This window comes from Ovis canadensis, chromosome 11 (assembly GCF_042477335.2).
Source record: "Ovis canadensis isolate MfBH-ARS-UI-01 breed Bighorn chromosome 11, ARS-UI_OviCan_v2, whole genome shotgun sequence".
NCBI lineage: Eukaryota > Metazoa > Chordata > Mammalia > Artiodactyla > Bovidae > Ovis > Ovis canadensis.
The window spans coordinates 45,276,837-45,303,851 of NC_091255.1; the positions used below are offsets into that span (position 1 = coordinate 45,276,837).

The 27,015-nt window shown below is 49.3% G+C and overlaps 1 protein-coding gene across 5 annotated transcripts in view; it reads left to right on the top strand.

Moving 5' to 3' along the window:
• FAM117A (family with sequence similarity 117 member A) overlaps nt 1–27,015 on the top strand; it is a 42,440-nt gene that overhangs the window by 10,183 nt on the left and 5,242 nt on the right. Inside the window, exons 1-7 of one of the 5 annotated variants that reach the window (XM_069543171.1) lie at nt 465–741; nt 2,952–3,088; nt 14,451–14,620; nt 22,935–23,030; nt 24,950–25,060; nt 25,445–25,579; nt 26,704–26,905. In XM_069543171.1, coding sequence (XP_069399272.1) covers nt 26,812–26,905 — 94 coding nt within the window. In that variant the 5' untranslated portion in view covers nt 465–741; nt 2,952–3,088; nt 14,451–14,620; ... (2 more) ...; nt 25,445–25,579; nt 26,704–26,811. Of the gene's footprint in view, nt 1–464; nt 742–1,348; nt 3,089–3,111; nt 3,181–14,450; nt 14,621–22,934; nt 23,031–24,949; nt 25,061–25,444; nt 25,580–26,703; nt 26,906–27,015 lie in introns of those variants that run through there. The other 4 variants (XM_069543170.1, XM_069543168.1, XM_069543167.1 and 1 more) reach the window with 4 other exon arrangements.

The window sequence follows — 27,015 nt, forward strand, 5'->3', positions numbered from 1 at the left end:
TCACGAACTCCCCCCGGGCCCCGCCCCCCGCACCGCCCCCTGTCCTGGTCATTTAGACAGACCACCACACAAAACCCAGCAAAGGACAGTATGTGTTGTGTAGGTGGATGTGAGTGTGTATGTGTGTGCACACGCTCACATTTGTCTTAAGTGAGAACATGTGGGAGCTGGATGTGACTGTAGGAGAGCATGTATATGAGTGTGTATGTAAGGAAAAGTGCATGTGAAAGAAAGCAAATGATAAACAGGACAAATGTTTAACAACAGGCAGATCTGGGGAGAGGGCGTATGGGTATTCTGTGTACTGTTCTTGTTCTTACATCTGTATGTTTGAAATGCTTTCCAAATAAAAAGTTTTGAAAAATGAATGTATGCTAGGCTAATTTGACTGTATCAGGAGTTCTTTAGAATGGAAGTTTTCTTCTGTCATCCTTGTAACATTTCTTATTCTTCCCATTTAACAGAAAGAACAACCGAAGCCCAAAGAAGTTAAGTGACTCGTCTTGAGTTCATGTAGCACATTGAGGCAGGATTTGAGTCCAAGTGTTGACCGTTGTGGTAGGAGACTGCAGCTTGTCCCTGCTGCTTGAGCTGGACAAGGTTGGCCTCAGATTCTGAGAGCCACTGGGTGCCTGCTACCATGTGTCTGAGCCCAGTCCATGCCCCACATTGACCCGGCAGAGGGGTCAGCAGTGTTGCAGCAGGCTGCTAATCCACACGGAGCATGTTCAGGATATCCAGGTATCTTCTAGGGAAAAGTGCTTCCTCATTCTGAGAAACATTCTCACTCTGCTCTTCATTCAGCTCTCTTCATTTCTTAAAATACATGAAATCAGAAGGCTTTCGTGTGCCAGAGCTGCAGAGTAATACTACTTTTCATTTTTATAGTAGAAACCTGAGGGGAAAATAAGTTTTGTTTACTAATAGAAAGTGATGCCAGTTATAGGCTGGCCCAGGCAGCTTTCTTGGCTGTGTACCAGTCTGCCTGTTGTGCCCACCACCTTGTGAGTATACAGGAGCCTATGCTCTAGTGAAACTCATCTCACCAAGTAGACAGGAGTTACAACTTCATACACAAATGAAGGGCTGCACTCCTTGTCAATGAAAATCTTCCACTGACCACAGGGCCCCGAGAGGGGTGGATCTGGTCATCGCCGCTAAGCAGTGTTACGGGTCCAGATGCTACTGTTTGTTCCCAGCCCTTGTTCTCTCACTCCACACTGCGTACTCTGCATCTGTCTGTGCTCCTTCAAGGCACTTGAATTATTCCTGACATTTTTGTTTACTGACATTTCCTGCCAGCTTTCAGAATTGGGGTAAGTGAATGAGTCCAACTCTACTTCTTAACATAGAAGAAACAGTTTTTGGAAGATCTTTAGTTTTAGTATGTGTCGTTTACCTAAATTGCCACCCCATGACCACCCTAAAGTGTGAGTGTGGTTAAGTTGGCCTCAAAGGACTTTTTTTCAGGTACTCCAGCCAGTTACGTGAAATGGACCCCCGAGCATTTACTATACTGTGGTGTGCTTAGTCGCTCAGTCACGTCCGACTCTTTGGACCCTCATGGACTGTAGCCTGCCAGGCTCCTCTGTCCATAGCGATTCTCCAGGCAAGAATACAGGAATGGATTGCCATGCCCTCCTCCAGGGGATCTTCCCAACCCAGGGGTCGAACCCAGGTCTCCCATAGTGGAGGCAGATTCTTTACAGTCTAAGCCACCAGGGAAGCCCAAGAAGACTGGAGTGGGTAGCCTATCCCTTCTCTATGGGAACTTCCTGATGCAGGAATTGAACTGGGGTCTCCTGCATTGCTGGCGGATTCTTTACCAGTTGAGCTATCTGGGAAGCCCCTTTTGTATATTACTAGGCCAGTCTTTATGCTTCGGTTGTGTGTTCTTAAGCGGTTATCAAGCTATATAGTGTTCTTTTGGCTCTGTCTCACCCCAAAATCAGCGCCCAGTGGATAGCATCCAGAATCCAGATAACATGCAAGAGGATGAGAAAAGGCTGTCCCCAAGGTCCTGCTGGGTTCTGTGCAGTGTAGAGGCCTGTGTTAGAGCTGCTGTACAGATGGCCAGAGCTGTCTACTTGAGGGGGACCCTGACCACTGAGTCTTTTTCTTCCAGCTCTTAGAGGCATGGAGGGGACATCTTGGTAATTAACACCCCAGTCTGTTCCCATGGATCATATTCTGCCTTTGCTTCAGGAGGATAAACCTGTTTTTCACCTGACTCATAAAAGGTGTCGTTACTGTCAAGCAGCTTTTGGTTTAAGGGCAGATACAAAACCCATCATATATGGGGAAAATGGGATAGCCCACCTTCTATGTCCTCCTCAGCCCCTGAAGGCACATGTGGAGAGGTCACTTGACAAGCATCCTGCTGTGAAGTCATCAGTGGTCTCAGGTGTACAGTGAGGGTAGGAAAAATCTTCCCAAGGTCATACCTTTCAAGGCTCTTTCTAGAGGAGCCATTTGATCTCGTGTTTCAGACAGGGTTTACCCTGGAGGCACTATATGACCTTTGAGCCTCCCTTAGGAGATCTAAGCAACCAGCACGACTGGGGCTTTAGAGCAGGGGCTGCCCTGGAATGTTGCCTAGCACACTTTGGGGTTTTTCCACCAGGCACAGCCTGGGAATTTGCCTGGGATTTGAGGTCAGGCTGGATCAGTTCCAGAATGTCAGAGGCCAGGTAGGGAATCACTTGGTGGGATGGAGTGGTCTTTTGGGTATTTCCGTTTTGAAGCTGGGAACAGAGTAGAACTTAAGTAAAGAGATGGACATAACCAGAGAAGACTTTGCAAGTGGGACAAAATGATCCATGGAGGTTTTCAAGGCTTTGAGGGTTGAGCAGAGTCAACCCTAATAGGATTTTAGACCCTGAAGGCAAAGCATGGCCCTGAGAAACAGAATCGATTAATTGCTCCTTTAACCCCCCCTCACCAACCCCCAGCCCGAAGCAAAATGAACCAGAGAAGCGGTCCTGTCAGACCTACTGAGGTGTAGCAACTGAGCAAACCTGCCCCCTGAGCTCTGGTGTCTACTCAGCAGTTACCACGTGACAGCCCTTCTGCCTGTGGCAAGCCACAGGTAAATTGAGTGCTATTTATATTCTCCTGCGTGGGGGTGGAGGTGGGAGAGATGGCCTGGGAGCCCACAATACAGCTGCCTGATCAGCCCAGGTAAGACATACCTCTCTTTGACTTTGTGCCTGTTTTCTCCCTTAGCTAATTTTGCCCCAGATGACAGCATGGGCTTTGGGGCTTTCAGTTTAGCTGACTGTCAGTTGCCATCTCTTATTACTCACTCTTGAACAGTTGGGGAATGCTAGAACTAGCTGGGACTCAAACTCTCCAGATACAACCTCCTGCCTCCTGGGAGGTGAATATTGAGAACTCTGGGGCCATGTGACGATCCTTCCCTGGAGCTCTTCAGGGGCAGACACTACCATCTTCCTCATCCATCCCTCCTGTTCTGATGATCAGGAAGTTCTTCCTTTTATCTGGTTGGAATCCTTCCTAATTGAAGTCTTTTTCTGCCCTTTGTTTTTACGCTCACACAGCTCACCTTCCTCCTAGGATCTAGCTACCTTCCCTTTAGCTACCTTCACTCATTTTCCCTGGGATTTCAGTGGTTCCTACATTCCTGCTGAAGAGCAGTAATGGCGAGTGGATGACCAGGGCTAACATGGTGGGGCTTAACTGAGGCGATATCCAATTCCAGCTGTGTTACTGGACCTGTGGGAACCCCTTAAGTCTGCCCCGTCTAGGTCTTGCTCCTGGGAGGACACGCCACTTCTTAATTTAGTTTTTTGTTTGTTTTAAAATTTTTGATCATGCTGGGCAGCATGCAGGGTCTTAGTTTCCTAGCCAGGGATCGAAACTGCCTCCATCCCCTGTATTTCCTGCAAGTGGGAAGTTAGGTCTGGGGCCTGATTTGATTCAAGTAAAACATTTTGGGCACAAACATTTCATGTGTGAAGTTGTGTGCCCATGATGTATCACTTCAGGAGGCACGTGGGGTCAGGTCTTCCATTACTAGTAATGCTGAGTTTGATCACTCGAGGTGGTGACCACCAGTTTCCCCATTGCAGGAGTACATTATTCTCTTATAAGTGGTTTATGGGGAGATACTTCAGCATTTAAATATTCTGTTCCCCACAATGTTTTTCCCAGTAGTTTTGGCATCCACTGATGACTCTTCCTGACTGAGCTGTTACTTTGGGAGTTGCATAAAGCTGGTTCTAAACTAACACAGAAGGGCATGAGTATTAATGTGAGCTGTTCTAAAGAGGAATAAAAAATTGGGGAGTTTTGGAATCCACTAGGTGGGGGAAGGCAACAAATTTAGTCCATCAAATTCTGTCAAAGTCTAGGTTATTTTGTGTGACTTGGACTGATAGTAAATTGAGTATCGGCTGCTCACACATATGTTGCTGTTTGGCAGTTTGTGAGGTTAGGGAGAAGGCAGGCTAGATGAAGCTAAAAATAAGTCATGATTTGTTTACAAAGCAGAAATTATTTTGACTATTTGAACATTATCTGTAATTCTATTCTTTTTTTGTAATTCTGTTCTTATTTCCTTTTCTTTCTTTCACTCACTTTCCACTGTCCTCACTGGAAAAGGGATCCCTCCTTTTTTAATTGTCTTTGTCCTTTGTCTCACATGCCCAGTGAGCAGAACTGTCCCCTGGATGCAGGTTTGATTGTGCTGGTTCCTAGTGGGGGAAAGGAATAGAGAACCCTTCCAGACTGAAGGGAAGTTCCTGAACCAAGGCATCCAGCCAGTCATGCCAATTGAATCTGACAGTGAAACACAAGAGGGGAAATGAACTTTGAAAAATCTTCTGTGGGGAAAAAAGACCTGTGTCTCAAGTTGCTTTGTGGCATTGGAGAAATGTCTACACGAGGGTGTTCTGGGCCCTCACCGGGAGAATTCCTGGGAGTTTGTGGGGCATACACGTTCAGAACAGAAAGCAGGGTAGGGTTTCAGTCACGGTTGTCCTCTCACAGGATTGACTGTAGATGAACCTCCCCAACCTCTGGTTCTTCCTTCACCTCTTTTATCTTTAAAGAGCTGACTGGGCATCATGATTTCTTCTCTGCTTGATAGGAATCAGATTGTTGTCTGGAGTGAAGATACTGAAGGTTTATGCCTGTCCTCTGAGTTTCTAGCAATCCAGAAATTCATCACTCCCAAATAAACAAGGTGTGAGAATTGTTTTTAGGGGGAGAAGGCTAGGCCATGGCTATTTATGCTCTTCTTACAAAGGCCAACTAGATCCCAAAAGAAAGCATGCTCCAATGTTTTGTCCTGTTTTAAGAATGTTGAAATCATACAGAACTCCTTTTCAAAGAATTCAGATAAAAGGTGAAAAGTCCAGACCACTTCCTTTTCTTCTAGCTGCAGCTGCTTGAGAATTGAACAAATATCTAAGTAACTGCTGTCTTCTCTTTGTGCGCACACATGCGCACGCGCGCACACACACACACACACGTACACTGTGGAATCACCCTTTCCCTCCTTGCTAGGAAGAGTCTGGGACTTCCTTATTTTTTCCCCATAGTGACACCTCCAAATGAGTTTCTACTGACCCTTCTTTCCAGCCACCCATAGGTGTGGTCTGTATCCTGGGGAGTCAGACACACAGCAAGAAATGCTTTCACCTGAGCTGCACACTTAGATACGGAGGGAGTATTAAGTACAGAGCCAGTATTGAGGTCTTGGCTGAAGTTTTTCATTTTTTTTCTCTTGAGTTAAGCCTTCTTGGTAAGGGAAATGTGCTGTTACTCTTTTTTTTCTTCTTTTTAATCTTGTTTCTTTAGTTTCTTCTCCCTGTTATGGTTGAAATGAGCTATTGCTTGGTGTTGAAAGAGTGTTTAAAGCTCCGGGTTTAATTTTCCCAGCTGGGATGGATGGGGTCTCTTTGGGCTTTCCAAGGAGGGCTTCTAACTCCTGTACAGTCATATTGGGGATTTCGGTTTGACCACAACTTCCCTCCAAAACCCACATGTCCCCGAGTTAAGCAGTTAAGCGGCGCGGGACCACAAGCAGCTCAGAAGACTGCCTGCACTGCTTAATCCCAACACACGTACTAAAATGGAAAAGTAATCCCTATGAAGCTGCATGAAGGAACTTCCCCTAATTACTGCAAATCTGGTATTGGGGAAATGTTTAGAAACTCGGAATCTCTGTTTTACTTTGCTCCCCTCCAGATGAGCATTCCTCCCTCCCCCCACCCCCAACGAAAGTGCTGCATCCCAGCTAGGAGACAGGACAGGGCCTGCTCCCCGGTGTGCAGCCGGCTGCCTGCCCCAGCCTCCCAGCGGCCCTGCCTCTGCCCGCTCCCAGCGTGAAGATCAGCGACTGAAAAAAGCACATTGTTAGAAAAACATGTGTAATAGGATCTCATTTTAATATATATATATGCCTACGTATGTGCCCCGAGATCAGGAAGGATTGCTCAGTGGTGATTTCTGACTGGTGGCATGCATCATTTTTTAAGTTTTGCTAATCTGCATTTTAACATTTTCCTTTAATTTCCTCCAATATATTTACAGCTTCTGTTATAATGAGAGTTTTTTTTTCTTAAAGACGGGAGGTGAGAAGACTAGTGCTGATATTGGTTCAAACCTCAGCAACATGAGAAAGCGACTAATAACTTGTTTGTTGAACCTGCCAGTTGCTGAGTTTTGCCACGTGTGAAATCTCATTGACTGTCTCTTCTTACTTCTTTAGTCCTTTTTGGATAGTTTGGGGTTACTCAGACTCATGGAGTGAGTCTGGAAGATGGATGGAGAGTAGCCTCATCTTACTTCCCAGGCTTCTCCTGCGTTGCCCAAAAGATAGTAAAATGAGGGAAGTAGCTCCACAGCTGCTCAGCCAGGACCCTTTGGTCAGGGGCTGTCCTCTCCTTGTAAGCTGCTAAGCCTCCACCCTGCAGTCTAGCTCTGGCCAAGTTGAGAAGGGCAGCCGCAGATGCCTCACTTCCTGTGTCATCTGCTGCCTTCCTCCTGTCCCAACCCCTCCTCCTAAGAGCTGTCGCCCTTCTCCTTTGGGTTCTCAGAGTGGGGGTTTGCTGGTGTGGTCAGGCCTGAGCTGATTTCCAGCCAGGGATATGAGGTCCTTCTGGAGAGTCAGTGGCTGGAGGAACCCCAGAGGCTGAGCTGGCAGCCTGGCCCTTAGGGATTATATTGGCTGCCCCCACTTCAGCCTGGTCAGAAGCAAGCTTCTTGTCCTGCTCCTCCTGTGTCACCATTGCTGGCTCATGATGGGCACTTAGAATCTGCTACTGAAGGAATCGATCAGTCTGCTGTGGTGTGCCAGGCCCCTTGTCAGCTGTTCCTATTCACTGTTCCCCAAGGCACAGACACTGGACCGCTGGTCCTCTCCACTCAGAGGCCCCCTCCCCGAAGCCATACACAGGCAGCAGTTGGGAGACAGGGCCAAGTGGCTCCGGAAGATAGCACCTACGGCTCCTTATCTCCGGTGTGTGCTGTTTTGTTTTCCCCATTTGCTGTTGCCCAAGAACCGAAGCATCCGCCACTGCTCAGCTGCATGGTGAAACAGCCTGGCCCTGTGCCAGGGAGCTTCACCAGGTGGTTGGGCTGTAGAGGCTGCTGCATGCGATGGGCCGATAATACCCACAGCACTGTAAACAGGACACCCCACCCTTCTGCAGCCACCCAGCCAGTGCCCCGGCAGCCTGTTGCTTTGTCTTGGCCTGTCGTGATACGGGCGGCTCTTCTCAGACAGGGCAGCCAATTGTCCTCTTTCTCTCCCCCTGTTTCCCAAATCTGAGAGGGTACTTTCCAGAAATGAAACCAGTCCACTTTCCGACCACAAGCAACCGTTCTTTGTGACTTCTCAACGCTTCTCCTTTAACCATAATCACACAATTGCAGGGCAGAACCCCATCCCCAGGTCTTTCCGGTGTACCCAAGAGGGAGGGAGGGCCCAGGAGCTCCTGTTCCATTTGCACACACTCGGGACACCCCAATCTGACCAAGCCGCTGATGCCTGCACCTCCCAGTGGCTGTTTCCCCTGCACTATTCTCTCTGGAGACTGTCCGGCCTGGGTTAGACCAACACTAGGGAAGGAAAAGGCTCTGACACTAAGCTGCCCCCTTCCCAGGGGACGTTTGTGGCTGGAACTCACCCTGCGTGTCTCCTCTTCCTATATGCCCCACCTCCACCACTTTCAGTCCTAAAAGATCACAGCGTGGGGAAGGGTTAACTGACAGTAATTGGTTTGATGTAATCTATCAAAGACTTTAAAGTCTTTCACCTCTCATCTTCTGTTCTTTGCAGCAGGGGTCCGACCGGTACCTCCTCTCAGATGAGCGGCAGCATTAGATTAGAAACAAAGTGCACAATAAGTGTAATGTGCTTGAAATATACCGAAACCATCCCGGGCGCTCCAGGTCCGTGGAAAAATCTTCTTCCCTGCAATCGGTCCCTGGTGCCAAAAAGGTTGAGGAGTGCTGCTTCCCTAAGAGATAATAAGCCGGGACTGTGCTTGACGACAGGAGAGCAGGTCTGGTGAGGGATGAAGGGTGCATGGTGCCTGCTGCAGTCACATCACAGTGAGGACCGAGCTGAGATTGGAACCAGATCTCTTGCACCCAGGTCCCTTCCAGATATGTCGGGGCCACGCTCCACCAGCCTGTGGCCCCTTTGAGGATGGTGTAGAACATGCCGGTGTCTGACTTCGGCTTTGGTTTGTGTTGCATTTGGGGGGGAATGTGATACCTCGGTTTTGCCCTAATCAGTTTTGGTGATTTTCCTTTTTTTTTTTTTTTTTTGTATAGGGAGGAGCAAGTCAGAACCCCCGATACCCTGAGAGTCTTTATGAATAACTTTGGTCAGAAATGACTGGAGGGCATGTAGAATTGACCAAAATGGGTGGTTGGAGTCTTACACCAAATTCCAGATCTTGGGCCCTCCCTAGCCCTGGGGGTGCTGGGGAATGCTGTAGCCTCTGGTTGCTGCCCTTGAGAGTGGACCCGTGTAGTTAAGCAATGGGGTAGGCTGTGAAGGGTATCCATGGGAACAGTGTAAGACAGACGTGGTTTCAGACATCCCTGGGGATACTAGACTTTCCCCCAGGTTTCAAAACCTTATCCAGAAAACCAACTAACCATCTGCTCCCCCCACCCCCGCCCCCGCCCCCAAAATAAACAGACATCCTGGTCAGGCCCGCAGTCTCCTTCCTCACCCCTCTCCCTGAAGGAGCTGCCAGGCACTCCTTCCTGCAGGTGTGTAGGCAGGTGCCCCACACCCTCAAGGGCATTACTGACACATGAAGGCCGAGAGCCCCCGTAAGCTGATGTAGGAAGAAGGAGGCTTGGGTTTGAATGTATGACTGCTCCTCACTCCCTGGGTGACCAAGTCCAATGCAAGACTGGACTTCCCTGTGCCTTGTTTTCCTTATCAGTCTTTCTGGAATCCCTTTTAGGAAAACAAAAGACTGTGCCCACACAAGTACTTTGGGGTAAAACTTGAAAGTATTATGTAAATAGGGGTATACTTAAAGCCTCAGAATGGAAAAATTCTAAAGGAGGTTTTTGCAACAAATTCCGCTGAGGGGCTGGGTGAGGTGTCTCCAAGAAATCTTTCTCCCCAGAGCTTTTTCTCACCCCTGGAGCCACAGTCCCCTTCCTTCCAACAGCAGTGAAGCAGCTGTTAGGATCATGGTGTTCTGGCCTCTATGCCAATCTCTGGCTCATCTGCTTTCCACCTGCTCCTTGCTTCTCTGTCGTGTAATCTTGTAAACTTGCCCTCCAGAACCCCTGCCTCATCTGTGGACTCTTGAGAGACAGTTTGAGAGAACCACAGGATAGCATCTTGGTGTCTGGCCAGGATGCTAGCATGGGTCAGAAGCTCCCAGAAATATCCAGATTGCCATCTTCTGATCTTAAACCAAGGATAGAAAAACAAGTGGTTGAAATGCCAATGTAGGAGATGCAGTTGGGACTTGAGCCTAGCATGCCTGTCACTAACTTACTGAGCAACAGGTGCAGGGAAGAAAGGAAAGTCATTGGGCCTCCCTGAGCCTCAGAGGAAGGGGACAAGCGACTCTGGGGGATTTACTCACAGGGAGCAGGGTGAGTATGCATATGCAAGGCAGACATTCTTGGAATCCAGGTGTAATTAGAGCAGGCTCACCCTTATAGTAACAGGTTTTTGATTTTGTGCAAATACTTAATGCATCTGCCAGTGTTCAGCCCTATGCTGTAGATGCTGTGTGGGGTTCAAAGATAAATTAGACACAGCCATTGGCCACTGGTTATTTATTATCTGGGAGTTACAAATACTTGTCATCCGAGAGAGGCTGCAAAGTACTAGAAGAGGACACAGCAAGGACTTCCCTGGGGGTCCAGCAGTTAAGATTCTGTGCTTCCTCTGCAGGGGGCATGAGTTGAATCTGGACAGGGAATTAAGGTTCTGATGCTGCACAGAGCACCTAGACAGAAAAGAAAAAAGGAAGAGTATAGGGTACTGAGGAAAATCAGAAAATCTGAGACATTCCTTCCAGGGGACCCTGGAGGCTCCATCGAGGTGGAGATGGTTAGGCTGGCCCTGATGGGTGGGTCAGATTTTAGCCCTGATCCACATGTGCAAAACCTCAGAGGAGGTCAGGCCCAAGTGGTGGATGGGAAATGGTGTGCAGTAGTTTGTCTGGGACATAAGATACCTTGAAGAGTAGTGATGTGTAAAGAAAAGGTAAGTGGGACCAGAACACCAGGCTTTTGAGTACCATCTTTGAAAGAAAGCCTTTGAAGAGTTTTAAGAGTGTGAAGGTCATTTAAAATGATGTGTTGAGATCACTGTATATTGGTTTGGAAAGGTGTTTATAAGGTGAAAACACTGCAAAATAATATGTACAGTATAATCCCATTTTTATTTTGAAATATATGCACGCACACACTGCACAGAAGGCAAGGCCCCCAAGGATGTGTATCTCATAGTATTATCAATGAAGCTGAGCGCCGAAGAATTGACGCTGGTGTTAGAGAAGACTCTTGAGAGTCTTTTGGACTGCAAGGAGATCCAACCCAGTCCATCCTAAAGGAGATCAGTCCTGAGTGTTCATTAGAAGGACTGATGCTAAAGCTGAAACTCCAATACTTTGGCCACCTGATGCATTTGAAAAGACCCTGATGCTGGGAAAGATTGAAAGCAGGAGAAGGGGCCGACAGAGGATGAGATGGTTGGATGGCATCACTGACTCAATGGGCATGAGATTGGGTAAACTCTGGGAGTTGGTGATGGACAGGGAGGCCTGGCATGCTGCGGTTCATGGGGTCACAAAGAGTCAGACACGACTGAGCAACTGAACTGAACTGAACTGATCTCTGGGTGTTGAGATATGAAGCTTTTTTCTTGTTTATTTACATATTTCTTTGCACTACTTTTTTTTTTTTTAATTTATCTTTTGTTTGTGCCATGTGACTTCCATAATCTTAGTTCCCTGAGAACCTGGGCTCACAGCAGTGAAAACATGGAGTCCTAACCACCGGACCACCAAGGAAGTTCCCACATTTTTAGGTCATTTTTAATTTGTTTTAAATGAGCACATATATGATGGCTGAGGGAAATGATCTAGAACTATAGGAACTAGACAAAAGGAATTAGATAAAAACTGAGACTAAAAGTTATCCATGCCATAATATTTATGAAATTCAAATTGAGGGGAACCTCTCAAACATCTAATAATATGAGAGTGGCTAAGCAAACTACTGTATATCAACTTGGTAAAATGTTGTTCAGTTGCTAAGTTGTGTCCAACTCTTTGTGACCCCATGGTTTGTAGCACACCAGGCTTCCCTGTCCTTCGCTGTCTCCTGGAGTTTGCTCAGATTCATGTCCATTGAGTCGGTGATGATATCTAACCATCTTATCATCTACTGCCCCCTTCTCCTGCCCTCAGTCTTTCCCAGATTGAGGGAAAGATCATCAAGGTCTTTTCCAGTGAGTTGCCTCTTCACATCAGGTTGCCAAAGTATTGGAGCTTCAGCTTCAGCATCAGTCCTTCCAATGAATATTCAGGGTTGATTTCCTGGTTTGATCTCCTTGCAGTCCAAGGGACTCTCAAGTCTTCTCTAGGACCACAGTTTGAAGGCATCAATTCTTTGATGCTCAGGCTTCTTTATGGTCCAACTCTCACATCCACACATGACTACGAGAAATACAAGACTATTAGAAAATCTATAGCTTTGACTATACAGACCTTTGTTGGCAAAGTGGTGTCTTTACTTTTTTAATACATTGTATTAAAAATGACAGATATGTGGATTGTTCATACTTGAAAATGGGTATGTGAAATGGGTAGAACAAAGAAGAATATCATTAATGCATTTCATATTGATTACTATGTCATGTGATACATTTCACACAGTGAAATGTGTGTAAATATTTAAATGGATTTGGAGAATGTAGATAGTATTGCTAGTGTTTCTCTTTTTTCTATTGTGGTGAAACAGACATAGGGGCTTCCCATGTGGTTCAGTGGTAAAGAATGCACCTGCCAAAGCAGAAGACTCAGGACACGCGGGATCGATCCTGGGTCAAGAAGATCCCCTGGAGAAGGAAACTGCAACCCACTGCAGTATTCTTGCCTGGAAAAATCCCATGGACAGAGGAGCCTGGTGGGCTACAGTCCATGGGGTCACAGAGTCGCACACACACGACACGTAACATAAAATTTCGCATTTAACCATTTTAAGTTTATGATTCAGGGGCATTAAGCGCACTCACAGTGTTGTGTGATGATCACCACTGTCCATTTCCAGAACATTTTCATCGCCCCAAGCAGAAACTGGTGCATGCCTGCCAAGTTGCTTCAAGCACGTCCGACTCTTTGTAACCCTGTGGACTGTAGCCACCAGGCTTCTCTGTTTATGGGATTCTCCAGGCAAGAATACTGGAGTGGGCTGCCCTGCCCTCTTCCAGGGGATCTTCCCAGTCCAGGATTTGAACCAGTGTCTCTTAATGTCCCCTATATTGGCAGGCAGGTTCTTCACCACCAGCACCACCTGGGAGCAGAAACTCTGTGCCCATTAAATAATAATACTCCATTCCCTTCTCCTGATGAGCCCCAGGGAATCTGTTCTGTTTTCTGTCCCTATGGATTTGCCTATCCTAGGTACCTCATTTAAATGGAATCGTGTGATATTTGTTCTTTTGTGTTGGGCTTTTTTTTTTTTTTTTTTTTACATAGCATGATGTTTTAAAGTTTCATTCATGGTATAGCAGGTATCAGAGCCTCATTCCTTTCTGAGACTCTCTTGTATGTTTGGAACACATTGTGTTTATCCTTTCATCTGTCAGTGAACGCTTGGTTGTTTCTACCTCTTGGCTGTTGTGAACAGTGCTGCTATGAACGTGGGTGTACAAATATCTCTTTGAGACCCTCCTTTCAATTCTTTTATATATATACCTAGAAGTGGAATTACTGGATTGTATGGCAATTCTTTATTTAACTTTTTGAGGAACTGCCAACCTGTTAGGGTCTTCTTAATATAAAGCTCTTCAAGTTTATTTATATCTCCAGTCTCCAGTTTCTTTTGCTGTGATTAGTGCACACATGAATTATCAAGAGATTAATACAGATATGAAAGCATTTTGCTTTGTTTAAAGGGAAGAATTTTATAGAGCTTAAGGCCGTAGTGTGTTTCGAATGTGGTTGTGGAAGACATGGTCAACTCAGATAACTGAAAGTTACAGATGATTCTACAGCTCTTAGATTTTATCAACAGTTTCAACTTTTACCTTCTCCCAGAAAGATTTAATCAAGGAAAAAATAAAATGAGTGGACTTATAAGTGGTTTATTTTTATTCTGTTTAGCCAGGGGTCAGAGACAGAGGAGAGAACCAGAAGACTGAGATATTCTCCTGGAGCCTGGATAGATGAAAGTAGTTACATCATTCTGTCTGTCTCAGTCACCTAGGTTCCCCAGAGCTAATGGTCTTGAAGGAAGTAGGAAATGTCGTTCAGTTAAGTGGGTTGAATTTGTGCATAGGAGCCCTGCAATCAGAGCTGCAAGGAAGAAGAAGGCAGGAAACAAGATTAAGGAAAACTTGGTTTTTGTCCACTTCCAGCATCCAGTTGTTTTTTTATTGATGGGAGACCTCTCTCGGGAAACTCAGTGTGGAAACCCGGAGTTCACAGTTCGTAGTCCATTAGGAACAGGAGAAAGAGGATGTATATAAAGTAACCCCTCATCCAGAGGGACATGGTGTAAATTGTTTCCAGTGACAAAGACCAGCTGGTTAAGTCAGGAGGGCTTTGGTCAAGCTGTATGTGCTTTCCCGGGCTGCTTCGGGTTCCTGTAGGAGGGAGGTGAGTGAAGGTGCAGCAGTTCAGCCAGGTTTCCTAAAAGAGAGACAGCTGATGACCACGCCTGCGCCCATGCTGACCTCGAGGTGTGCGGGCTGTGCTCTCTTCCAGCCAGCGTCCCATGCAATGTGGGCCCAGAAAAACCAGGGTGGAGGCCTCAGCCACCCCAGGTCCGACGTACATTCTCCTTGGACACCATCCTCAGCTCCTACCTTCTGGGCCAGTGGCCACGAGATGCTGATGGGGCCTTCACCTGCTGTACCAATGACAAGGCCACCCAGGTAACGAAGCTCTCTCTAATGGGGTGAGGGGTAAGGATGGGGTGGTGGGGTGCCTGAGAAGGTCTTGGGTCTACTTGTCAACTCTCAATCATGTACGTGATTTGTTCTCGGTTTCGGCTATACATATTCACTATACAAGAAAAGCTATATACATATAGCTTTTCATCACCTCATGTTTACCAGCTTAGTTCTCTTTGTAAATTTACCTGAAAATGAGCTTGCATTCCACCTGTTGGGAGAGAGAAGGCAAACCGTTTGTCTTTGAGTATTCATGTGTGGATATACAAGAGTTGATTTTGGAATTTATTCTAGATTTTAATAAATGAGGTTTACCTTGCTAAAACAAGCCAATATTCAGCTGAGTGTGCATTCCCCAGACAACTGAAAGAGGTTGCCAAAATATGTGTTGAGCCAGGATGTATCCCACTAGGGCAACAGGAGTGGGGAGTTCTCAGATAACGGAGAGTCGCTCCTTAGTCAGCAGCCCTGTCTGGGGTTTTAGGGGCCCCATTTGAGTCCTGTGGAGCCCAGGTCCCCTCTTCAGGGTTTTTCTTTTCATGAAGAAACCTAAACTTAGAAGGAATCTCCACAATCATCCGGTTCGTTGGTCAGTTTTTGAATAAAGTAGTATTAGCCTGAGCAAGAAGTTGTCTCACATGTGAAATTATACAAAGATATTTCTTCGTCTGACTGAGGACTTTGACATTCTCAGCAGTTAAGTTTTGAAGAATCAAACCTTCTCCCCTTGATGCGGTTTAAGCTCATTCCTGTTCGACTTCAGGACAAATGGGTTGTTCTCAGGAAAGAGGAAACAGGGCGGGGAGAACACAGGCTCAGAGGCGAGGCAGCCCGCATCCTGGGGGATGCCGGGCCAGCCGCTGTTCCTTTGCAGTCACTGCAGTGTGCCCGTCCCGCCTGATCGGAGGTGGGGTGCTGGCCAAGTGGAGAAGGCTTTTGTGTGCTCACTTCCCCTGTCCTCCTCTGTTGAGCACATCTCATCAGTCCCTTTTATTTATTTTTTAAATGAGATCCATTTTCAAATGTTATTAGTGAATGTTTGAATGCCCAGTGCTGTTCTTGGCGTGTCAGAGTGAAGAACAAGGAAATGAGAACAAGGTTTGGCCTTGGTGAGTCTGGATGCCAGTTCCATGAAGGCCAGTAAACCGGGAGCCAAGGGATGAGATGGGGCCAAGTGTCTGGCACAGTTTACAGGAGGGACATTCTCACAGGAGTACGCCACCTTGGAGCAAAAAAAAGTTTGCATTTAAAATCGATGGGCCTTTTTGGATCTAGGAACAGACTGGAAAGCATGCTCTGGGTAGCAGACCAAATAGGCCTACTTCCTGGGAGCCCTGGACACTGTCGTTCCCTGTGTCCCCTGAAAAGGGCAAGTAGGATAGGTCATGATTGCCCATCACAGGCCTGGAGCACACATCCCTTTCTCTTTTGAGAGAATGGTTAGTCCAAGTAACATGTCTAGTCATGGAGGGCTTCCTGGAGGAGCAGGACTTGAGGTTGCTTCAGATGTGCTCATGATTACACCCGTTTCATCAGACAGCAGGCTTCCACACACCCCACCTATCCCTGAATCCCCATCTCTGTCATTTCCTGCTCTCCGCCTTCTAGGAAGCCTCCATCCCACTCCTCAGATGGCGTTCTCTTTGTCAACTCAGAGCAGGGTTGGCCTTAGATGTTCCCTGGCCAGATTTAGAGGCATGGGCTCTAGGCTGTGTGTTTTTGCTCAGGCTCCAGCTGCAGGCCAGATCTTTTATATAACAAGTCTGGGCTTCTTGCCACAGCAAGACAGAGGTCAGCGATGCGCCTCCATGGGTCTGGCAAGGCTGAGCTCTGCAGCTTTCCTCTTTCTCTGGGATGGGCTCCAGCCCTCGAGGAACTCTTAGCAACCTGTCAATATTGTGGCTGCAGTGAGGAGGTGGGAGAATTCTGATCAACATAGGCATCCAAACCCAAGTATGTGCTCGGCCCGTCTTTCATTCCTGGCCTTCTGGGAATTTTCTGCTTCTAGGTTTTGGGCTCCATTCAAATTCCTGCTTAAGCACCCTGGCCTGGCACAAGCTACATTCTTCAACACTGGGGTTACACAAGGAACTGAAGCCTCTCCTGACATCTCCCAAAGTAACTGGTACTCCTCCCCTATGGAGCACAGCTACATCACCTAGAAAGGACTGGAGATGGGGGAGAGGTTTTATGGGGGAGATACAAGGGGTGTAGCGAAGAGTGGAGGGAAGGTAGTAAGGCCAGATCTACCAAAGTTCTTGAAAGCCTTCAGTTCAGTTCAGTTCAGTCCAACTCTTTGCAGCCCCATGGACTGCAGCAGTTGCTAAACATAGATGACACCAGCACCTTCCCTTAATTCCTCTGTGCTCGAGGGGCGACAGCCTCCCCTTCCCCCTACCTAGTGTGCTCTGTCTTCTAGCCACACCAGTGTGGTACCTCCACCACATCTGGAAGGCCCTCGCTTATGCTCTCTTAGTTGTGCCGCCGACCCCTGACTCCACCCCTTCTCATACACACCTCCATCCAGCCACCAGAGTGTGTGTTTGAAGACCTCATCACCCTGGCACTCCTGGGGCAGGACCTGCAATGAAGACAGCAGCCATAGTCATGGGGTAGGCCAAGCAGCTCAGCTCCCCTCTCCAAACCCCCAGAGCAGGCAAAAGCCCTGTAAGTTTCACATGAGAACACACTGTCCTCAAGGCTTCTCCCAAGGCAGAAGATGGAGTTAAAGTTCTCAGTTCTTAAAGGTAGCAGGTTGCAAACAGTCCCAGTATTCTCTCCTTGGGCTTAGCAATGTTTTAAGCCCTTAGGAAAGCACAAAGGAAGCATGAGTGGTTCCCAGGCAACTTGTGGTCTGATGTAGAGAGCTAGCTTACCCAGATATTTGGGGCAAGTGAGGAAGAGAGGTGGGTGGACCTTATTTGGGAAATTGGTTCTTCTAAGGGGGTGTGAATGTGGTCATCCTGGAAGGAGGGCTTTGGAGATGCTCATGTTCTGAGCCAGGGTGTGCACCAGGAGCAAGATGACCAGATCTCCCAGAGGTCAGCATGGTGGGTATAAGGAAGAGCTTGGGTGCAGTGGGTGCTGGACACGGAGGGCACAATCAGTGAGGACTAGGAAGGCTCCTCTGTGGTGTCCCCATCATCTGGAAGTGTCTTAATGTCTCGGAAAACTGCGCCAGGATTGTCTGGGTCAGTCTGCCCTCCCCCGGGTCAGCTGGTCACTCAGAGCTGGCCACCAAGTGCCGTGGGCCAGTCCCTCCTAGCGCCGGGCCTGGGCGGGTAATGGCAGCACATTCTGGTGGTGGCGATCGCCCCCTCCCTTCATTCTGGGAGTCTTCTGAAGGGAGGAAGTGGTCTTACCACAGTGGGATGACTGTTGGAGCCACTGGTGGCTCATCCTGCAGACAGATGCAACCCTGGGTGCCTGTTCGCCTGGCCCCATCCTGCTCATCCCTAGCCCTGTTTCCTCTTCAGGCTCCAGGTGATGTGGGGAAATGCCCTGATGATAGACCTTTTTTCTTCCTTTAGGTCTGAGTTACCTTTTAGGGAAAAAATTAGCTTAAGCCTTTGACTAGCAGGGCAGAGGTGGCAGGCTTTGTTTAGAAAGCCTGTTTTTTCTCTTTGTTTTCCCTTTCTATGACTTTCCCAACCTCTGTGCTGTCCTTCTCTTTTCCCCAACACAGTGCCTCAGCATTTGGTGATGACACACAACTCAGTCTGCTCATCACGGGCCTTTTTTTGCGGTTGTGAGGGTCTGGGCACAATGCCTGTTTCCCAAACTGGTGAGCAGAACCAGTTGTTCAGTATACGGTTTGATGGCAGCTCAGAATATTTGAAAATGGGTCCATGATGGAAAATTTGAGGGTGGCAGACACTGTGGGACTAGAGAACTCTTAACTCTGCAGCTAGAGTTCTTGGTGCTGGCTGGCCGACCACCCTCAGAGCCCTCCCTGCCTCTTTTTCTGGCCAGAGTCCCAAATGGTGGCTTCCCTGCTGAATTTCAGCTCGCCATGTAGTTACTGAGCACCTATACTAGGCCAGGCACCATGCTGCTCTGCACATCCGCATAGTAGGTACACATGGGGTTATGTCCCCAGAGCCCAGCCAAGGTCACTGGAGAAAGCGAGGACCAGGACTCTTCCTGCCTCAGAATCTGGACAGAAGCTTAGTTGGCTGTGGGGCAAAGAAAGAGGTTCCAGTTAGGGGGGTTTTGGCTCCATCTCATCCCTGCCCTCTTGTTAGATCAGGCTGCTGTTTGGAAAGCTGTCCTCACCCTAACCCAGTTTTCCTACATGTTGCTCCGAGACTTCAGAGTCCCAGGCAAAGCTTCCTTGGTCTAACTCACATCAGTTTTGCGTAATCCAAGCATCATCTGCATAGTTGGCTGATGCCACTCATGACCAGTGAGTAGCCCTGCTTCTCTCTCAGCTGCTCCCCAAGGCCAGGGTGTTAAAATAAATCTGTTCCAGTGTGTGAGTCCCTTTGACAAACACGACTGGCCTGCTGAGCTCAAGCTTTATCCTGCTTCCAGAAGACCATCTGGAACAGCTACTTACGGTGCTGTCACACAGCCTGGCTTGACCCCTGTTGTGCCATAAAGGTTCGCTCTTTGAAGAGTAGCCTTCCTTAGCCTTGACTTTTCTGTGCTCCAAGGAGACCCTGGACTAGATGCCTGGGCTGAGACCCAAGAGGAGGAGCCTGTCTACCCAGGAGCACTGGAAATAAGGCAAAGGCATGGTCCCTCTCTTGATGCTCCCAGTTCAGTTGGAGTGGCCAGTGCCCACACCTGTGCACATGCCTGCCTGAAGAATATTCCAGGTCAGTGTGTAAGCAGCTTCAAACCCAGGATAACCTACTGTATTAGGTTCCTGAGGCTGATGTAACAAATCACCTCAAACTTAGTGGCTTAAAATGATGAAAGTTTATTGTCATAGTTCTGAAAGTCAAAAGTCTGAATTCCATTCCACTGGGCCAAGATTGAGGTGTTGGCTGGGCTCTGCTCTCTCTGGAAGCTCTCTGGGAGACCCATTCCTTGCATCTTCCAGCTTCTGGTAGCTGCCAGCATCCTTTGGCTTGTGGCCACATCACTCCACTCTGCCTCCGTGGTCACATCTTCTGTGAGTGTCTGTTTCCCTCTTATAAGGACACTTCTAATGGCATTAGGGCCCACCAGGATAAACTTCCCATCTCCAGAGCCTTAACTTAATTGCATCTGCAAACACTTTCCCATATAAGGTAACAGTAACAGGCCCCAGGGATTAGGACCTGATTTCCTTGGGGGGCCATTTTCAATCTGTCACGCCTACTGATGTCGCCTACTACTTTGCCCCTTGCTCACTCTACCCCAGCCACACCGACCTCCTATCATTCACAAACCTGCCAGACTGGCTCCTGCTTCAGGACCTTGGACTTGCTGTTCCCTCCATGTGGGTCACTGTCACCTGTGATATCTATATGGCTCACTCCTCATCTCCTTCATGTTTTCATCAGATTCTCCCTTTTCAACGAGGACTTCCTTGACATTTAAAGTCATGTTCCCCAACCTGACTTTCCTATCCTCTTTCTTTAAAAAAAAATTTTTTTTTATTTACCTTTGGCTGCACTGGGTCTTTGTTGCCGCTCACGGGCTTTCTCTAATTGTGGCGAGTGGGGACAACTCTCTAGTTGTGATATTGCGTGGGCTTTGACTTCTCTTGTGGAGCACGGGGCCTCTAGGCACACAGGCTCAGTAGTTGTGGTACACCGGTTTATTTGCTTTGAGGCATATGGGATCTTCCCAAACCTGGGAATCGAACCCATGTTCCCTGCATTGGCAGGTGGATTTTTAACCACTAGAGCCCCAGGGAAGTCCCTCCTATCTCCTGTCTTTGCTGTATTTTTCTCTTTTACCTATCACTGTTTAAACTGTGCCTCCAACTAGAATGTACCCTCAAAAGAGATGAGAATTTTTGTCATTTCGTGTGTTGTTATATCCCCAGCACCTGGAATAGTACCTGATACACAGTTTGCATTCAGTAACTCTTTGCTGAATGCACCTGTGATATGTGCCCTGAACCCACGTGATCAGAGAAGATGCAAAGGGTGGCAGCAGGCCACATGAGGTGGACAGTTAAGAAGGGCTCCCTGATGGGGAGGCTGGAAAGAGCTGGTAAAGCGCACGTAGTTGGGGACGCCAGGCTTAGAGGTCAAGGGATAAGGAAAGACAAAGGAGATGGAGCTACATTTGTCTGTATGACAGAGAGCCCGGGGTGGAGGGTGAGATGGTGATGCCTGAGGCAAGGGGTGGGTGTTGAGGCAAAGCGATGGCCTTTAGTAGCACAGCTTACAGAGTAGGCACCAGTTGCCTGGAGATGCTGCTGAGCAGACTGAGGTGCGGTGGACTGAGAGAGGAGAGTCTCCCAGCTGCCGTGAGTTTTCACATCCCTTCTAGCCTCTAGCGCTGGCCTACACTTCTCCTTCCACCCCCTCACATACCTCAGAAGAAAGAGGCAGTTGAAAAGTTCTCAGGAGATGTTAGTAGACCCGAGGACAAGCCTGAAGGTGGCTGATTCACCGCCTTCTCACCACCCACCTGTGGGTGCAATGTCTTCCCAGTGGAGGAGAAACGGGCAGCACCTTAGCCTTTGTTGCCCCTCCTCTGCAGCCTCTGCCACCTTTCCAGGGACAGCAAGCTTGAGCGGAGCTCAGCTCTAATGAGCAGACCTAGTTATGTATCGGCTTGGCTTGGAGCCCTGGTGAGGAGGAACGTTTGTGCATCTGCCCAGCTCAGGGGCTATGGGAGAGGGGGCTTCTCCTCTCTTTTCAGTATATGCAGTGGTGGGGATTTTCTGAGGCTATGTCCGCCAATACTCTGATGGGCATTTGGAAGTAAGACCGGCTGCTTGGTTTCCCATGTCAGAGCCAGCTCCACCTCCAGGCTTTGGGGTACAGCCTGATGTCACCCTTCTGCAGAAGAAGGGATGGTGGGGATGCATCTCTGGAGGGTCCCCCTTGTGCTAGTCTCAGGGAAAGGAGTCGGGGCAACATCTCACCCTGGCTATCTTGCACGGCCCAGCAGAGTTCCTGATGGGTGGGCAGCTGGGAGAAGGAAGAGGCAGGGAGGCTCGGCCCCCAGCTGTCGTGCAGGGCAGCCTGCTCCCATAGCCCCACTCAGACTGCCCCGACTGAGCTCTTCTTAACAGCTGTTGGGTGGTGAGCTGTTGGGCTTTTTCCCTCTTATCCTCCCCCTTTTCTGTTTGCAACAACCTCTCGGGAGAGGTCAGCAGATCTGTTGGAGGAGACGGTTCCCAGGCCCTCATGGTTTTGGCAGCTTGTGCAAAGAAGTTAGAGAGGAACTGGTTCCACTGGAGCCTCCCCCTTGGGCCCTCCCTTGGAATGGAAGTAGGGATGCTGGCGGGGGAGATGACCATGTCCTCCTCTGCCTCATGCTCAGAGTCAACAGCTTCCCCCCTCCAGCAGGGGCTCAGGAAGTGGGTCTACAACTGCCCCTGCCTCCATCCTGGGTCCTCTGTCTTCTGCGCAGCGGGGGAGGAAGAATGGCGGATTGAGAGCCTGGTTCTCACAGTGGCAGAGCAGGGCCTAGGAGGAGGAGCTGCGACAAAGCCAAGAGAGGTCAGGCGTCTGAGCCGACTTCAGAATTCTGGCTCCTTGCTTTGTGAAAATCCCTCCTGTCATGTATTCAGGGGGACACTGGGGCCCCCAACACTCTGTGGACAGGGAAATATCACAGAACAAGCTTGAGGCACTGCGCTGCAAGAAGTCTCCTGCTTCAGTCCAGGATGGAGAGCAGGGCATCTATGTTAAGCTTTTTCCTGTCTTACCAATTAATGACTCCTTAATGGGGTCTCATCTGGTAACTTGTTTTCATTAGACTCACAGGAACCTGGGCCCATACTGGGCGCTTAGATGGGGAGGGAATTGGGGATGCCAGTGGTTCCCTGAACTCAAGCTCCTTTGGACCTGGTTGGGATAGAGAGGGACAAAACTGGTCCTCACTGCTGGGGAGAAGCACCTGGACTTTCTGGGGCTGTAATCCATGTGCAAAAGTCTTAAGAGAGTAAAGAGCAGGTTGTCCTCATTGGCTCATCAGGGACAGTTTCCTGGTGGACATGGGAAGAGGCAGTGCAGGTGGAGAAGCCTGAAAGAATAAGAGGGGCTGGCGGCATCCTGGGGGTCGACGTGCAGGTGAGAGAAGACCACCCAGAGCCACCACCTCTGTCCTGAAAATGGTGTGTCTGCTTCCCCAGGGCTCATTTGAGGAGCTGAGCTGTCTCACTGGGTTTCTCTCCCTGCAGACCCCCCTATCCTGGCAAGAGCTTGAAGGCGAGCGGGCCATCTCCTGCACACACAAGCGCTCAGCATCCTGGGGCAGCACAGACCACCGGAAAGAGGTAACCGCCCCCTTTGATGCCCCGGCCAGGGTAGCTGTCTCTTGTCTCCCCCTAGCACCATCTGCTCCAAAGTGGACCCACGTTTTCAGTCTCACCCGCCTTGATCTAGCCTTTTCCTGATGAGCTGGCATCTTCGTAGCTGCCTCCCAGCCTCCTGGTGGCCTGGATTTATGAGCCTAGGCCCTCCTGTAGGCAGGGGCTTGGCCCGGACCCACTGCTGCCCTCCAACAGACAGGCTCAGGGTGGGGGTGGTCATTGTTCTCACCTCACTTTGAGGTTGCATCCAGATAAGCAGTTCAGAGACCAGAGAGACAGAGAACGAGTTTTCTGGGAATTGGAAGCCTCCAACCTCACTACTTAACCACTCATCCAGCCTTATTTTTAAAAGCAGAGAAAAACAGTGAAAATAGTGATATGTTCCCAAACACTCCTTCCTGGCCCTCCCTCCCTCTCATGAGGGCCCTTGGGGTTTGAGGGTGAGGATAGAAAAAGCTATAGACTGGATTCCAAGGCTCCCAACCCAGGAGGACCAGCTTGCCAGGGGTCACCGTTTACAGGGCAGTAGCTTCTGCCTTCTTGGCTGCAAGAACAGAAGAAGAATTGTTGTTATTCAGTCGCTCAGTCATGTCTGACTCTTTGCCACCCCACGGACTGCAGCACGCCAGGTTTCCCTGTCCTTCATATTCTCCCAGTAGAATATGAAGTATTTAAGGCTAGTGGGAAATACAAAGTGTTTGCAATTTGTAATTATCAGAATATTTACAGGATCAGTAGGTCCAGAATTACAGAGTGACTGGGATAACAGTCAGAGTTGTTGATGATGCTCCATAATTGTTACCGGATGTGAAGTTGGGACAAAAGCTGATGTTCCTTCTGGAGAGGCTGCTCCTTGCTGAGCACAGTCTCCTTTAAAATGGGGGTGGGGGGAGCTTCGCTGGTGGTCCAGTGGTTAGGAATCCTCCTTGCAATGCAAGGGACACCGGCTCCATCCCTGATCCAGGAAGATCCCCCACGCCCACAGAGCAGCTCGGCCCGTGTGCCACACTGAGCCGGCACTCTAGAGCCTTAGAGCTGCAGCCACTGAGGCCCCTGTGTCTAGAGCCCGTCTCCGCAGCAAGAGGAAGCACTGCAGCAAGAAGCCCACACGCCGCAGCAAGAAGCAGCCCCGGCTCAGGGGCCGCAGCGAGAAGCCCTCGAGCAGCAGCGAAGACCCACTACAGCCCCTGCCCCCAAAACAATAATCATAATAAAACAGGGGGAAATCCTTCTATCCTTCCTGGTCCCAGGGCCTTTGAGATAGCTGTGAATGTACTTTGAGGAGTGAATGTAAAAACATCATTTCCCATTTTTATTAACAGAGTAGTTTTCCGTGCCTTTGGAATCTGAAAGACAAAAATGGTTTCAGGGTTGTATATTTTTAATTTTTTCGAACCTGAGCCACCTGTGGAATACATGGTAATTCAAAACATCCAATAATCTGGTCATATATGGTGTCTAGCTTGCCCAGTGAGCATATCATCAATTTGAACACCACTGAAGTATTTTGAGATGGAAGATTAACTTCCGTCTTCTTTTTATGTATTTGATGTATCCTGAGCTTTTTGGCAGGAGCCACGCCTGAGGGAGGGGCTTCCCAGGTGTCGCTAGTGGTAAAGCACCTGCCTGCCAATGCAGGAAATGTAAGCGATGCCGGGTTTGATCCCTGGATTGGGAAGATCCCCTGGAGGAGGGCATGGCAACCCACTCCAGTATTCTTGCCTGGAGAGTCCCATGGACAGGGAAGCCTGGCGGGCTGCAGTGCATGGCTCACACACTGTCAGACACTCCTGAAGCGACTTTGCATGCACACCTGGGAGGGAGGACCAATGCGCCTTTGCTTTGCTTCACCTGCCTGTCCTCTCCCCTCTACTGGCCACTAGATTACCAAGTTGAAGCAACAGCTGCAGAGGACGAAGCTGAGCCGCGGTGGGAAAGAGAAGGAGCGGGGCTCCCCACTCCAAGGGGACCATGCTGTGCGGGGAGCACGGAGGGTACGTCTGTCCCCCAGCCCTCTCCCTGCCCGTCCGCCGTGGTGGGCCCCCTGGTGTGGGCAGGTCCTCTGAGCCCTTCCTCACCGCAGGGCCCGTGGCCGCATGGGTGCCGGGGAAGTTCTGAGGCAGCGTTGGGAAGGGCACATGCTGCGTGTCTCTGTCATCCCCACCCCCTGAACACTTGAGGCCGCGGTGCAGACTCTAAAAGCACACTCTGGGCCTCTGCCTTATAGAGAAAGCCCCACTGAATTGGTAACTGTCCCCAAACTCTCCTTTACCCACTTGGTTCTGCTGTGTAGACAAAACTGTTACCCACTGGTCAGAACTGATACCTGGTTGGTGTCTGGAGGGGTTCAGTGATGGCCTTATCTGCCTCCTCCTCAGGCGTCCCCTCCCAGCTTCCCCGCAGGGTCCCCTGTCCTGAGACTCAGCCCCTGCCTGCACCGGAGCCTGGAAGGGCTCAACCAAGAGCTGGAGGAGGTGTTTGTGAAGGACCAGGGTGAAGAGGAGCTGCTGCGGGTGAGTGGGGGCCACACGCTGGATGCACAGACAGTCACATCTTGCTGAGTCTGGACACAGGGAAGTGGGACTCGTGCTGTCTGGGGGTGCACAGGCTGTGCACCTGTCAACAGAGCAGTGTGCCACCACCACCCCATGGGAGGAACACAAATGGAGTTTATCAGACTCAAATGGACTTGACCACAGGAACAGCAGAGCTGGGTGGGTGAAGCTGGGGAGGCTTTGGGGCAGTGAGTAGAAAGAAGAGTAGGGGTTGGCAGAGAGGAGGGCCCCTGGCTGGGAGGAGCGGACTAGGTGTCACTCTTCAGCCAAAGCACCAGCTCAGTGCTCCCGGCACACTCGTCACTGTCAGCATCACCACCACCCAGCTGTGTCTCCATTCAAGCAGCCTCGGTGCCTGAGTTACCGCTTCCCTTTCCTCCATTGCTACCTGGTCACACGGGTTCATCCTTCATGCCCAGCTGCCTTTGTGCAACCTTCTCCCCACCTCCACTCCCAGACGGATTATTTGCTCCCTTTTCTGCAGTCTCAGGCACATTTTTATACTGACACAGGAGAATTAGGGAATGCCAGTTGGGCAGTATTAATATAATTCTAATGGGCACACTCCTCAGTTTATGATTTACTTGCTGGTTGATTTTTAATGTGCATATATGTAGGATTTTACACACGCATACAAATTGGTGAGCTGTTGATACAAGTACCATTGAATGTTAAAAAGGGAATGTGTGTTTAACACATGATACTGAGCTGCCCGTTTTTACTGCAGGGGCCTGACAGTGTCCTGTTGGCTTGCTCCTTTTCATGCCCCATGTGTTATTCACCTTTGTGTTCCCAGAGCCTGACACACGGGAGGCCCCTGCCCTCACGAGGCATACAGCCTAGTTGCAGTGACACATGGGTGAAACCATAAAATTTGTGGTTGTAACGTGCTGTCCCTGAGGGAAAAGAACAAAGCGCTCTGATGAGGGTGGTTGGGAAAGTCAGGGAAGTGAAGAAATGGTGTCATGTGTCATGAAGAGAGGACAAGGACAGTGGCGAGGGGAGGATCCTAAGGGTCCCTGCAGCCCTGATGGCCTGAGGGGACAGGCCTGAGAGTCCCCAACCCCATTCTTCCTCGGCAGATCCTTGAAATCCCTGACGGGCACCGCGCCCCAGCTCCCTCCCAGAGCGGCAGCTGTGATCACCCCCTCCTCCTCCTGGAGCCTGGAAACCTTGCCAGCTCTCCCTCCATGCCCCTGGCATCCCCCCAGCCTTCTGGCCAGACCAGCTGTGAGGAGCACCGGGGTGCAGCCGAGGAGCTGGCATCTGTCCCCAGTGACAAAGGTAAGCTAGGGAGGCCAAGGCCACATGACAAGTATGGGGTCCCCTCTGTGCCTTTTCCCAACTCATCAGCTTTTGGCTGGGTACTTCTACTTACTAACCAACTAGAACAT